The 14,321-nt window shown below is 50.0% G+C and overlaps 1 protein-coding gene and 1 long non-coding RNA gene across 2 annotated transcripts in view; both read right to left on the bottom strand.

Annotated features, from left to right (window-relative positions):
- Positions 1-1,174: 1,174 nt before the first annotated feature.
- Positions 1,175-14,321, bottom strand: part of LOC132542923 (uncharacterized) — a 226,127-nt gene continuing 212,980 nt past the window's right edge. Inside the window, exon 2 of the long non-coding RNA XR_009553893.1 lies at positions 1,175-1,297. This is a non-coding gene — a long non-coding RNA (uncharacterized LOC132542923). The remainder of the gene's footprint in view (positions 1,298-14,321) is intronic.
- Positions 1,454-11,541, bottom strand: LDLRAD1 (low density lipoprotein receptor class A domain containing 1). Its single transcript, XM_007534197.3, has 6 exons — positions 11,499-11,541; positions 11,026-11,080; positions 8,594-8,719; positions 7,934-8,071; positions 4,186-4,314; positions 1,454-3,122 (listed from the first exon to the last, which is right to left on the bottom strand). Exons 1-6 carry the CDS (start codon positions 11,517-11,519, stop codon positions 2,974-2,976), a joined length of 618 nt encoding a protein of 205 aa, XP_007534259.2. The 5' UTR covers positions 11,520-11,541; the 3' UTR covers positions 1,454-2,973.

Genomic DNA, 14,321 nt, shown 5'->3' on the forward strand with positions numbered 1-14,321 from the left:
CAACAATTTGTTTGGCTTTGTATGTTAACTCTCTTTTCAGCCACCAGGTTCCAAATGTCATCAGGATGCTGGCCAGGCTTCCCTGGACTGAAGACCCCACCAATGTGTCCTGGAGCTCTGCTTCCCCAGAGACCCACCCTACTAGGGAAAGAGAGAGGCAGACTGGGAGTATGGACCGACCAGTCAACGCCCATGTTCAGCGGGGAAGCAATTACAGAAGCCAGACCTTCTACCTTCTGCAACCCACAGCGACCCTGGGTCCATGCTCCCAGAGGGATAGAGAATGGGAAAGCTATCAGGGGAGGGGGTGGGATATGGAGAATGGGTGGTGGGAACTGTGTGGAGTTGTACCCCTTCTACCCTATGGTTTTGTTAATTTATCCTTTCTTAAAAAATAAATTTAAAAAAAAGAAAGAAAAGAAAAGAAAGTAGTTCACCCTGTAGAGTGCGTGCACCACTGTGCAAGAGACCCTGCTTCTGAGCTCCTTCTAGAACCATATGGGAGCACCATGGAATGCACCAGGGAAGCTCTGTGGATGAGGAGCAGTACTGCAGTTCTGTTTCTCTCTCATTCTCCCTCTCTCTCTCCCTCGCCCTTGCCCTCACCCTCTCTCAAAATACAAATAAAAAGTTTAGCCGAGTGCTTGCTTTGGCAGCACATATACTAAAAAGTTTAGTCGAAGAGACTGTTCAGCAGTATGGGGCATGCACAAGGCCCTGGGGAGGGGGTAATTCATAATACTGAAAAATGAAAACAATTTTAGCATTTCCTATAGGGTTATGTCTGTTTCCTTCAACATATACCCTTATAGACTAGATTTCAAGTGTCTCTTTCAGAATAAGCATGCATACTTTCTGACCTTCAAGCTCCCTTTAAAAAATATTCGACAGGGGCCAGGCAGTGGCACACCTGGTTAAATTCACACATCACAGTGTTCAAAGACCCGGGTTCAAGCCCCTGGTCTCCACCTACAGGGGGAAAGGGCTGCAGATGTCTCTCTGTCTTTTTATCACCCCCTCCCCTCTCAATTTCTCCCTATCTCTCTCTCTCCAATAATAAACAAATAAAAGATTTAAAAGAGAGAGAATATTTAAAAAAATTTTTTTTATTTGCCTCCAAGGTTATAGCTGGGGCTTGGTGGCTGCACTACGAATCCACTGCTCCTGGAGGCCATTTTCTCCCCTTTTTGTTGCCCTTGTCGTTTATCATTGTTGTTGGATAGGACAGAGAGAAATGGAAAGAGGAGGGGGAGATAGAGAGGAGGAAAGAAAGACAGACACTTGCAGACCTGCTTCACTGCTTGTGAAGCTTGTTGGTAGGGAGCTGGGGTTCGAACCAGGATCCTGATGCTGGTCCTTGCACTTTGCGCCATGTGCACTTAACCTGCTGCGCTACTGCCGGAGTCCTGATAATATTTTTTTAAAAAGAACTTTAAATAAAAAGTACTCCACTTTTCTGCACCAAAAAGAAAGACTCTGGGGAAGCAGGGGGAGAGAAAGGGTGAAGAGGGCTCAGGGGTCCAGTGTGTGATGGTGGAAAAAGGCCCAAGCTGGCAGTGAGAATGTTTTGCAGACACCTATCACAGGGAGATGAGAAATCATACCCTTGTGCTAACAACTGTACTGTAATCCGTCACCCCCTAATAAAATTATTTAAAAAATTACCTCATCCGGAGTCGGGCTGTAGCACAGTGGGGTAAGCAGAAGTGGTGCAAAGCACAAGGACCGGCGTAAGGATCCCGGTTCAAGCCCCCGGCTCTCCACCTGCAGGGGAGTCGCTTCACAGGCGGTGAAGCAGGTCTGCAGGTGTCTGTCTTTCTCTACCCCTCTCTCTCTTCCCCCTCCTCTCTCCATTTCTCTCTGTCCTATCCAACAACGACAACATCAATAACTACAACAATAAAACAAGGGCAAAAAAAAAAAGGGCAACGAAAGGGAATAAATAAATAAATATTTTAAAAAAGTTTAAAAAATACCTCACTTAGAGTTACACACACACACACACACACACACACACACACACACACACACACATCAGTGTGTAATCACACTGGCTGCAGACAAGGTTTCTGGGTTGGCTCACTGTACCCTGTGTTTGAGCCCTTGTTCCAGGACAGAATTTGCTGTGTGATCAAAGGCATGTTGATTCTCCCCCTAGGCCTCAGTTTCTTTATCTGCTTGACTGGGATTTTCACCCTCACCTGTCATGGTGTTGTGAAACCAGGAAAGTGTGCAGAAACACTGCTAATTCACCCAGAATCCGGGATGAAAGTATACAAACATTTTAATGACCTCCCCCTGGGCTGTCTGGCTGGTCACAAGGTGGAGGACAGAGAGTGGGGGGCGGGGGTGGCGAGTGAGTGACAGACAGAAGGGATCCAAGAGCATTTCAGAATGTTCTTTCTCTTTTCTGTGCTGCAGTTCAGAGCCTTCTGGAGCGAGGTCCCAGTGTCAGGATGACAACCCAGCTGAGGTGCCGTTTCCTATCAGTGGGGTTGACCAGTAGACTGGGAGTCCTGAGTCGAGAAAAATGCTAAGGTTCCATCCAAGTCCCCGAATCCCATCCACTGGTGCCAAGGACTGAGTCCCACACATGGGCCATCTATAAAGAAGTACTAAGCTCCTTAGCTTGGTGTCTAAGCTCTGAACTCAAATGTGACAAGTTCAGGGTCTGTGGAGCTGAGCAGAGGAGCCTATTTCCAAGCTGTGGCCCCAAAGTAGACAAACCTCAATTCACAGAAGCCAGTTCCCCTCTCCTCTTTGTTACGGGGCCATCTAACATCATAGTGAGTTCCCCACCCACCCATGGAGGCATTCAAACAGAAGCTGAATAACTCAGAGTGGGAAAAGCAATTTCTAATTGTAGAGCACAGTGTGCGGCTTCTGTGAGGTGATCTCTGATTCCTCGCTCTCCTCTCTGATGAGAAGCTCGCTTGAGGGGCTGCTGGTACTGCTACAGCCAGGGTGGTGCGCTCAGGGTCCAGGACAGGAGTACTCATCCGACCAGTCGGAGCAGTGCTGCACCTGGTCCCTGCAGAGGCTCCTTGGGATGCAGCTGCAGTACTCAAAGATGGTGGAGGGACAGTGCCACCATCCAGGGCCGCAGGGTGGACACACTGTCACTGGGAAGACAAGAACAAGAGCAGCTTGCTATATCCTAAATGCCCCATGCACCAGGGCATTCTGTCCCTCTTAAGCCTACCATGGCTCCCCAGAGTCCTAACCTACCTGATCTGAGTTGACTGTATTGCTGGTTTCTCTGTGGGGAAAGAGAATCTAGAATTCCCAGCTCATATGCTCTCTGCTTTTCCCCTGTCAGAACCTCAGTTTCCCTATCTACTCACAGCTGTTACTAAATAAAGAGAAATATGTGAAGTGCCAGGAAAATGGTTAAGGTTCAGCTATTAAAGGTTTTTTTTTTTTTTGTTTGTTTGTTTTTTTAAACCAGAGCACTGTTCAGCTCTGCCTTATGGTGATGTGGAGGACTGAACCTGGGACTTGGGAGCCTCAGGCATCAGTCGCTTTGCATAACCATTAAGCTATCTGGAGGCAGTCAGGCACAACTAGACAACTTTTTTCCCCCTAAAGACAAAGGAGACAGGGGAAGAAATGAGAGAGAGAGAGAGACAGAGAGACACAGAAAGAGACCAGGTGGTGGTGGACCTGGTTAAACCCACATAGTACTAAGTGCAAGAATCTGGTTTGAGCCCCCGTTCCCCACCTGCAGGGGAGACACTTTAATCAGTGAAGCAGGTCTGTAGGTGTTTCTCTTCCTCTCTCCCTCTCTTCCTCCCCCTCGTCAATTTCTCTCTGTCCTATCCGATCAAATGGAAAAAAAATCACTGTCGGGAGCAGTGGATTTATAGTGCCTGCACAGAACCCCAGCAATAACCCTTGTTGGAGAGAGAGGGAGGGAGGGAGGGAGGGAGGGAGGGAGAGAGAGAGAGAGAGAGAGAGAGAGAGAGAGAGAGAAGGAAAATGAAAGATGCCACAGCACTAAAGCTTCCAACCTGGGTCATACACATGGCCAAGTAGCTTAATATTCAACTGAGCCATTTCACCAGCCCTGAACAGCTTCTTCATTTGGTAGTGGCAGGGGACTCTGGTGATACCCTCTGAGATTCCCTGGCCTGTCTCTGCCCAGCCGCCTGCCCCAGCCCAACCTGTATGTGTGCAGACACTCACCTGGGCTCAGTTCATCTGAGCAGTCCCCACAGTTGTTGATCCCATCACACTTCTGGTCTGAGTAGATCCAGGAATCTGGGTCTCCACAGTGGATCACGAGGAAGTTGGGGAGGCTCTGGGGCACATCTCCTACAAAGGAGAAGATGAGGCCACAGCTGTCTTGGAGATACACTGGAGTGAATTGGCCCCATCACTTGGGCCAGCTGCCAAGCTCAGGTCACTGGCCACTCATGCCATGACAAGGACAAACAGACTTCCTGAGGAGGAAGTCAAGTCAAGGGGAGAGGAGAGTCCTGTCTCTGGACATTCAGCAGGATGCTCAGAGTGCTCCCTCCACTCTCATTCCCTGCTCTCTTGCATCTCAGCTCCACACTACTGCTTGTTCCAGTCCTTCCAGAAGTGTCTTTGTGCCAAACCATCCCATCTTCAAGACCAGGCTCAGGTTCCTTTACCCCAAAAAGCCTCTGTCAACTGGAACATAATGAGAATGAATGTGAGGTCTTGTCTTTGGTCCCAGGACTCAGGGGATGCATTGGATCGACCTTCCCGTGGTGCATCCCGTGAGTCCCCATTCATTGGGGAAACTGATGATCCTTCCTAGCCGACTGAATCCACATGGATCCCAGTCACTTTCAAAGCCAGCAACAAGCAGCTCCTGACAGCTTTCAACCTGACGCTGTTGACTGGCTACGGAAGAAGGGCAAACGCTAGAAGAAGAAGAAGGGGATGTGTGCTTACAGGCCTTGTGAGAGGGAGTCACTGCACCTTTCTTGAAAGTGGGTACTTATGGTCCAGGAGGTGGCGCAGTGGATAAAGCATCCCGCTGCACTACCACCCAACTCCCTGGTTTGTTGTTGTTGTTGTTGTTGTTGTTGCTTTCAGGGTTATCGCTGGGGCTTGGTGCCAGCACCACCAATCCACTGCTTTCATGTGACTTCAGCACAAAGGAGACAGTCGCCTGGAGAAACCCCCCAATGAGGAGCAGCTGCCTCAAGTCGTGAGCTTCCCTACAGCGGGAGTATGCCAGCAGGGGCTGTGGGGCCTCCTGGGTTTTGTTAGAGAGGGGGTTGGGACATGAATCGGGGTACAGGCTGGGATGACTCTAAGATCTCTTTAGTGTTCACAGTGGAGGACACAATGTCTATCCCCTCCCTGATCAGCACCCCTACCCTACCCACTCGAACTCTCCAGGCTCTTTCCCCTGCCCCTCAGAGGTATCTATTCCAGGTAGCCATTGCACTCTCTCCTAAGATCTCCCAGGTCTCTAAGGTCTGGGACCATCCATCCATCCATCCACCCATCCAGGATTGAACCTGGGACTTTAGAGCCTCAGTCAGGCAAGTCTTTTGCACAACTATTGTATTATGTATATTGTACCATCTTCCCAGCCTCCTTCCTTCCTTCCTCCATTTTTTTGTAGAATATATATATATATATATATATATATATATATATATTTGCTCCCAGGGTTATTGCTGGGGCTCAGTGCCTGTACCACGAATCCACTGCTCCTGGAGACTATTCCCCCCCCTTTTTTGCCCTTGTTCTTCCATCATTATTGTGGTATTATTATTGTTGTTGTTGCTGTTTGCTGTTGTGGATAGGACAGAGAAATCAAGAGAGGAGGGGAAGACAGAGAGGGGGAGAGAAAGATATACACCTGCAGACCTGCTTCACCGCCTGTGAAGTGACTCCCCTGCAGGTGGGGAGCCGGGGGCTTGAACCCGGATCCTTACGCTGGTCCTTGTGCTTGGTGCCACATGCGCTTAACCCACTGTGCTACCACATGCGCTTAACCCGCTGTGCTACCGTCCGACTCCTTGTAGATAATATTTTTATAGGCAAGAGAGGCTGGAGGTTGGTTTGGAAATAACCAGGATTGGGCCTCGAGTAGATTTAATTGCTACTTGACTGTAGGCAAAAGACAAGCAGTACAGTGCTTGGTGGTGACGCACCCAGTTAAACCCACATAGCGCAAAGACCCACACAAGGATCCAGGTTTGAGTCCCCGTTCCCCACCTGCAGAGGTCTGCTTAATGAGCGGTGAAGCAGGTCAGCAGGTGTCTATCTTTCTTTCTCCCTCTCTACCTCCCTGCCCCCCCCCTCTCCATTTCTCTCTGTCCTATCCAATAAAATGGAAAAGGTGGCCGCCAGGAGCAGTGGATTGGTGGTGCTGGCACCAAGCCCCAGCGATAACCCTGAAGGCAAAAACAAAAACAAAAACAAAAAAACAGGGAGTTGGGCAGTAGTGCAGCGGGTTAAGCGCAGGTGGTGCAAAGCGCAAGGACCGGCATAAAGATCCCGGTTCAAGTCCCCGGCTCCCCATCTGCAGGGGGATTGCTTCACAAGCCGTGAAGCAGGTCTGCAGGTGTCTGTCTTTCTTTCTCCCTCTGTCTCCCCTCTTCTCTCCATTTCTCTCTGTCATATCCAACAATGACGACATCAAGAACAACAACAATAATAGCTACAATAATAAAACAACAAGGGCAACAAAAAGGAATAAATATTTAAAAAAGACAAGCAGGGACAAGGGAAAGGTTTTTGTTTATTTGTTTTGAAATTTTTAAAAAAGAATATATTGGGGGGTTGGGCGGTGGCGCAGTGGGTTAAGCGCATGTGGCGCAAAGCGCAGGGACCGGCTTAAGGATCCCGGTTCGAGCCCCCGTCTCCCCACCTGCAGGGGAGTCGCTTCACAGGTGGTGAAGCAGGTCTGCAGGTGTCTATCTTTCTCTCCCCTTCTCTGTCTTCCCCTCCTCTCTCCATTTCTCTCTGTCCTATCCAACAACGAATTGCATCAACAAGGGCAATAATAATAACCACAACGAAGCTACAACAAGGGCAACAAAAGGGGGAAAAAATGGCCTCCAGGAGCGGTGGATTCATGGTGCAGGCACTGAGCCCAGCAATAACCCTGGAGGAGGAAAAAAAAAAAGAATATATTGGGGGAGTTGGGTGATAGCACAGTGGGTTAAGTGCATGTGGCGCAAAGCGCAACCCCCCGGCTCCCCAACTGCAGGGAAGTCGCTTCACAGGCGGTGAAGCAGGTCTGCAGGTGTCTGTCTTTCTCTCCCCCTCTTTATCCCCCCCATTTCTCTCTGTCCTATCTAATAACGACGACATCAATAACTACAACAACAATAAAAAACAACAAGGACTACAAAAGGGAAAATAAATAAATATAAAAATATTTTAAAAAATTATTTATTCATGAGAAATCTAGGAGAGAGAAAGAGCCAGATATCACTTTGGTACATGTGCTGAACATGGGACTGAACTCAGGACCTCATGCTTGAGAGTCTAATGCTTTATCCACTGCACCACCTCCTGAACCACTGTTTTTAATTTTTTTTGTTGGGGGATTAATGGTGAATTAATCATTAATCACAAGGGTGAATTTTAAGGCCATCGCATTGTCTTGTTACCTAGACCACTGTCAGGTCACATGTTAGGAAATCCTGCCTTTTGGGGGTCCTAGTTTCAAACTCCACCTTAAAAAATGAATACAGTTCCTTTGTCTGTGGATGAAACCAAAGAGAACATTCCCTGGGGTCGATACATGTGGAGAGACAGACGTGCTTCTGGCTAATGGCACCATGGACCCAGGCCTGGGGACAGGAAGGCGCTTGACATGTCTGGGGACAGCTGGGCTTCAGGATGGCTGCAGGGAGGGCAGAGTCAGGGAATGGTCACCAAGAGGCCCCAGTGGGCCATCCAGGTAGGTCAGGGACCAGGCTGAGCAGGTACTCACGGCACACAGCCTCGTCTTCGTCCTCGCCGAGGGCACAGGTACGGACACCGTCACAGACCCCGCTGGCCGGGATACAGCTCCTCCGGTCGTGGCACAGAAAGCCTGTCTTGTTCATTGGCGTCACACAGGTCTGGGCCCCTGTAAGGTGGGAGGTGACCCAGGAGGGTCAAGTGGTGCTCACCAGGACACCCCAAGGCCTTGCAACTAAGCCTTGCGCACAGCTGGCATGAGGGGCTGGACCCAAGAGGAGGCCCTGGGTTTGCCTGGCGGTGGAGATAGGAGCCCAGCCTCCAGCCCTGTCTCTTGCCAGCTTTGTGAACTTGGGCAGGTGACATGATTTCTCTGGGCTTTGGATTGTCTGCAAAGTGGGGATCCTGAAGGTCAGGAGTGTAGCTCTGTATTATATAGCACAGGTCTTGCAGGTTTGAAGCCCTGGGTTCGAGTCCCAGTACACCCACCCCCCACTCCCCCAGCCCAAATGGGGATCGGAGCAACATCCCATGGTCATATTTAGATTCCATAGAGGAAATATTGTTTGGCATCTTCCATCTGAATAACCCTAGGACAGAGAATGCAGGAAACACGGGGTCAGGCAGCACCAGTGTTCCCCATTGTAGCCCTCACGCGGGTGAGCCCACCCATCCTCTCAACTGCTCTAACCTGGTCTGCGTGGTGGGGGTCCCAGGATAGCTACCACGGCGACCAGGGCTGCGAGAGTCGCCAGCAGGAGCAGCAGGAAGGCTGAGAGGCAGGCCCCTTGTCGAGAGCAGCAGAGGAGGCTGCAGCCTGTGTGAGAGGAGCCAGTGGTGGGGTCCAGAGATACCCCACATTTTACCACTGTCCCTCCCAGCTGAGGGTCTGGGGTAGGAGAGGCTTTTTTTTTTTTTTTTTTTGTGGGTGGTTGGCTCCTAAGCCCTTACGAACTGGGCTCTGCTCACTCCCCAATCCCTCATCCCCCACTCCTGACCCAGGACCTGGGGCCAGTACTGTTGAGTGGTATCCCTAATGAGGGTCCTGGGTCTTCTTCCCCTGGTCTTCTCAGGGGGCAGGCAGAAACGGATGTTCGTTTATGGAGGGCCCAACACAGGGCAGAAGTTAGAGCAGGTCACTTCTAGACATCATCTTTAGTTTTCAAAGTGTGTGTGTGTGTGTGTGTGTGTGTGTGTGTGTGTGTGTGTGTGTGAGAGAGAGAGAGAGAGAGAGAGAGAGAGAGAGAGAGGGAGGGAGAGAAAGAGAGGCTACGTGGTGGTATACCTGGTTGAGTGCACATATTTCAATGTTCAAGGACCCAGGTTCAAGCCCTCAGTCTCCATTTGCAGGAGGAAAACTTCACAAGTGGTTGGGCTGGGTGGTGGCACATCTGTTTAAGTGTACATGTTACAGTGTTCAAGGACCTGGGTTCAAGCCCCCCACCCCGTCCTCATCTACAGGGTGAAAGCTTTGCGAGTGGTGAAGCAGAGCTGCAGGTGTCTCTCTGTCTCTCTATCACCCCTGTCCCTTTTTATTTCTGACTGTTTCTATCCAGTAAATAAATAAAGATAATTATAAAAGAAAAATAAGAAGAAGAAAACTTCACAAGCTGCGAATTGGTGCTGTAGGTGTCTCTCTTTCTCTCTTGCACACCTGTGCACTCCCTCCTTCCCTCTCAGCTTCTCTGTCTCTACTCAACAAATGATAAACTGGAAAAATAAAAGTGGATGAGTAAAGAACATCCATTTATTCAAAACAAACAAACAAAAACTCAGTCCCCATAGCACCCTGGTTGGCAAACAGCTGAAGTAACTCGGGAGACAGTCCTGGGAGGTCAGGTCAGCCAAGGAGTCACTGTGGGTTAGGTGGACTCATGGGAAAGACTCCCGAAGATGGGAATAGAAGGACATTTGACTTTGTTTATTTGTCAGAGCAGTGCTCAGCTCTGACTTATGGGGGTGCAGGGGATTGAACCTGTGACTTTGAGCCTCAGGCATGAGGGTCTCTTTGTATAACCATTATGCTATTTACCCCTATCTGATAGAAGGGCATTTGTTTTAAGGTCATCCCACTATGAGCCAGGACTTGGAAATAAACCCTTGGGTGGCACTGAGGCTTTGCAACCAGAGTGACCCCAATTGGCATTTGAACCCTGCCTCTCCACCAATAGTTTGACCAAGCACCCCAGCCTTGCCTGTATAATAGTAAGATTCCCCTATCTGAGCTATCCTGGGAATGAAGAAATCACACAGTGCCAGACACACAGCAGGGGCTTGATCCTTCCTGACAGCGGTCTATGTGAACTCGGGTCAATATTGGTCAACTGTGAGCTAAGAAGGGGCACATAGCACAAACTCAGATGTGGGTTCCACCTGCCTGTCTTCCATAAAGGGAACGTGCATGGTCGTGGTTACATAACGAGTCAGAGGCACACGGTACATGCTGAATAAGTGTGTGGTCAGGCCTCCTCTCTCAGAGGCCAAGAGAATCGTGCCGGTCACTCATGAAGTCAGGCATTGTGGGAGGCACAGTACCTGGATGACAGGTAGCTGGCCACAGGTAGCCCATGGCCGCTTGAGCAGGGACAGGAAGAGCAGCCCTGCTAAGTGTCTGCCAGTGTGGCCAGACAGGAAGCTGGGAGTGGGTAATACCAAGAGGAGGCAGAGGTGCGGGCAGCTAGTGTGGACAGGGAAGTATGTGTTTGGTTGCTTGCTTATTTTTTTCTTATTTAAAATTTTCATTCTTTTTATTTGATAGGACAGAGAGGAATTGAGAGGAGAGGAGGAGACAGAGAGGGAGAGAGAAAGAGAGACACCTGTAGCCCTCTGCAGGTGGAGACTGGAGGCTTGAACCAGGGTCCTTGTGTACTGTAACATGTGTGGTTAACCATGTGTGTCACTGTCCAGCCCCCATTTGCTTATTTAATGAGGGAAAGCAGAGTACTGGTATATGCAGCACTGGGGATAGAACCCAGGTTAGAACTCATGCCCGGAAGTCTTACACTCTACCCACTGAACCACCTCCCCTGCTGCAACCAAAGATCCAGCCTCAAGAGAGCCCCAGCTGGGGAGCAGGCAGGTCCCCACAGGGCACTGGCCCAGCCCTAGCCCCTCATCTTTTACCTTCCCCTCCAGGGAGGGTCTTAGTTCCAGCAGCGATATTGCCATTGATGTCCTCCTGCCCAAGAGAACAGAGGGATGGGGTTGAGGGGAGGGTAGGCCCAGCCTTGGGGAGTCAGACAGAAGAATTTTCCAGAAGGGCCTTGGAGAGCCTTGGATAGAACCCTGGCCCAGCACTCGCTAGCCTGAAGAAAGCTCTAAAAACCTTGCTCCCAGAGTCCCCTCTCCACGCCTTTGCCTCTGCTGTGCCCTCTGCCTGGGATACCCTCCTTACCATTTGCTAGGCAAACATTCAGCCCTCAGGGAACCTCCTCCAGGAGGCTTTCCTAAAGCTGATCATGCCCTCTCCATCTGCCTGGCTCCTCCCAACCCCTATAGCCCCCAACACAGTGGCTCCAGGAAGATACAGGTCCCCCTCTTGGCAGCTCACTCCTTCCCCAGCCTGCACACAGGAGTCACTGAAGGGTAGCACTTACCTGGGGCAAGATCTTATTCATGTCTCTACTCCCAACTCCAGCCTCTGAGGGCACTAGGTAGGGATCAGCGTGGGTGCCCAGGCTTGTCACCAGGGGCAACCTGGAAGAGGGCGTGTGGAGGCCTATCCTGGCCACACCCTCCCTGTAGGCAGTGCCACTGTACCAGGAGGCTTGGAGGGGGAAAAGGCAGACCCACCCTGCAGTCTGAGGGCCACACTCTGAGGCCAGTGCCCTCATCCTCACTTCTTCTTCTTCTTCTAGCATTTGCCCTTCTTCTGTAGCCAGTCAACAGCGTCAGGTTGAGCCTGATGTCTGCTTGTTGCTGGCTTTGAAAGTGACTGGGATCCATGTGGATTCAGTCGGCTAGGAAGGATCGTCAGTTTCCCCAATGAATGGGTACTCACGGGATGCACCACGAGAAGGTCGATCCAATGCATCCCCTCATCCTCACTGACTGTTAAGAGCTCAAAGTCAAGAGGGAGAGAGAAGCTGCTCTCAAGGCACACACCAGGGGAGATTTGAAATGGTACTTTTCAAGACACGCTCTTCCCTCTGTGTCAATAGTGAGATTGGAGCATCTCAGACCTCCATCCCCAAACCCCACCCCCAGCAGTGTGAAGGTCCAGGTAGAATTCATATTCCAGATGCTAAAACAGCAGGGACTTTTTTCTCACTGCTGTCCTTCTATTCAATTCAATAGGAAGTCTAGGTAAAAGGCATATGTGCTATCAAGCAAATATATTTTTTTATTATTTATTTTCCCTTTTGTTGCCCTTGGTGTTTTATTGTTGTTGTAGTTATTGTTGTTGTTGATGATGTCATCATTGTTGGATAGGACAGAGAGAAATGGAGAGAGGAGGGGAAGACAGAGAGGGGGAGAGAAAGAGAGACACCTGCAGACATGCTTCACCACTTGTGAATCAACTCCCCTGAAGGTGGGGAGCCAGGGCTCGAACTGGGATCCTTACGCAGGTCCTTGCATTTTGTGCCACATGCGCTTAACCCGCTGTGCTACCGCCTGACACCCTCAAGCAAATATTGTAAATGATTGCAGTCAGGAGGTGGTGCAGTGGGTAAAGCATTGAACTCTCAAGTATGAGACCCCGAGGTCCTGAATCCCCAAGTTTAATCCCCAGCACTGCATGATTTGGAGTGATGCTCTCATTCTTGTTCTCTCGAACCCAGATCCTTGAGTGGGTCCTTGCACTTAGTACTATGGGCGCTTAACCGAGTGCGCCACTCCCTGGCCCCCCAGACTTTTACTCAGGGACACAGATGCACATCACTCACGGCATCTGAGGTGAAGGGACTGGGGCACTGATTCGGCAGCCCTTTCTAGCCACTGGCTGAGAACTGTCAGGGGGTGTGTATTCCTGGCACCACAAACTGCTCTCAACAAATTGATGCCAGTGTGAGCAGTTGCCAGCTAAGTTGTTGCACCCCAAAATGGAGAGCGATATTGGCAGGACACTCATGGCATCAAAGGTTTATAAAGGGACAGTACATTTAATTTTTTTTTTTTTTTTGCCTTCAGGGTTATCGCTGGGGCTCCGCACCTGCACTAAGAATCACTGCTCCTGGAGGCTATTTCTCTCCCTTTTGTTGACCTTGTTGTTTATTGTTATCTTTTTTTTAAAAAACTTAAAAAAAAATTTTTTTTTATATTTTATTTATTTATTTATTCCCTTTTGTGGCCCTTGTTGTTTTTATTGTTGTAGTTATTATTGTTGTTGTCGTTGTTGGATAGGACAGAGAGAAATGGAGAGAGGGAGGGGAAGACAGAGAGGAGGAGAGATAGACACCTGCAGACCTGCTTCACCGCCTGTGAAGCGACTCCCCTGCAGGTGGGGAGCCAGGGTTCGAACCGGGATCCTTATGCCGGTCCTTGTGCTTTGCGCCACCTGCGCTTAGCCCGCTGCACTACAGCCCGACTCCCTGTTTATTGTTATTCTTATTGTTGTCATTGTTGGGTAGGACAGAGAGATCGAGAGATGGGGAAGACAGACAGGGGGAGAGAAAGACACCTGCAGACCTGCTTCACCACTTGTGAAGTGACCCCCCACCCCCCCACCCCCCGCAAGAGGGGAGCTGGCGGGGCTCGAACTGGATTGCTTAGCCAGTCCTTGAGCTTTGCACCATGTGCACTTAATCTGCTGCGCTACCCGCCGCCCCCACATTTAATATTTTTAACTAAATTAACAGTACACGGCTAGAGTGAGAAATGTGCAGGAGAGAGCTGCAATGCCCACCCCCACCCCGACCAGGAGGTAGAGATTTTTCCCAACTTTTCTTTTTTTTTTTTTTTAACCAGAGCACTACTCCGCTCTGGCTTATGGCAGTGTGGGGGATTGAACTTGGGACTTATCCAACTTTTCTTTTTGTCCCCCTAGAGTCTGATTGGATGGTTTAGCTGAGTCAGGGTTCTTGGGTTGGTCTGGTCCGGTGCCAGGTGGGGTTGTCATTACCTGCAAGTGTTGTCATGGTCCTTGTGGTCAACTCTGCTGCCAGGTAGCATGATCACGGTTTTAGCGGGCCAGCTCTGGTCAGGTGAGGTTCCCATGGTTCTCTACATTGCCAACAGTAGAGAATTCCTGGCCCTTTGTACTGGGCCCCCTAAGGTTTCCTCTCCGTCACTATAGTTGTTCTATTCTTTGAGAATGAGAGGAGGGGGGTCAGGTGGTGACACACCTGGTTAAATGGTGCACAAGGACCTGGGTTTAAGCCGCTGGTTTAAGCCTTCCACCTGCAAGGGGAAAGCTTCACAAGTGGTGAGGCAGGGCTGCAGGTGACTCTCTGTCTCTTTTCCTCTCTATCTCCCTCCAT

This window comes from Erinaceus europaeus, chromosome 13 (assembly GCF_950295315.1).
Source record: "Erinaceus europaeus chromosome 13, mEriEur2.1, whole genome shotgun sequence".
NCBI lineage: Eukaryota > Metazoa > Chordata > Mammalia > Eulipotyphla > Erinaceidae > Erinaceus > Erinaceus europaeus.

Coding starts and splice junctions, on each gene's coding strand:
- LDLRAD1 (XM_007534197.3), bottom strand. CDS start 11,519: ATGAATAAGATCTTGCCCCAG. Junction 11,081..11,498: donor TGAATAAGATCTTGCCCCAG/GTAAGTGCTACC, acceptor TCTCTTGGGCAG/GAGGACATCAATGGCAATAT. Junction 8,720..11,025: donor GACCCTCCCTGGAGGGGAAG/GTAAAAGATGAG, acceptor CCTCTCACACAG/GCTGCAGCCTCCTCTGCTGC.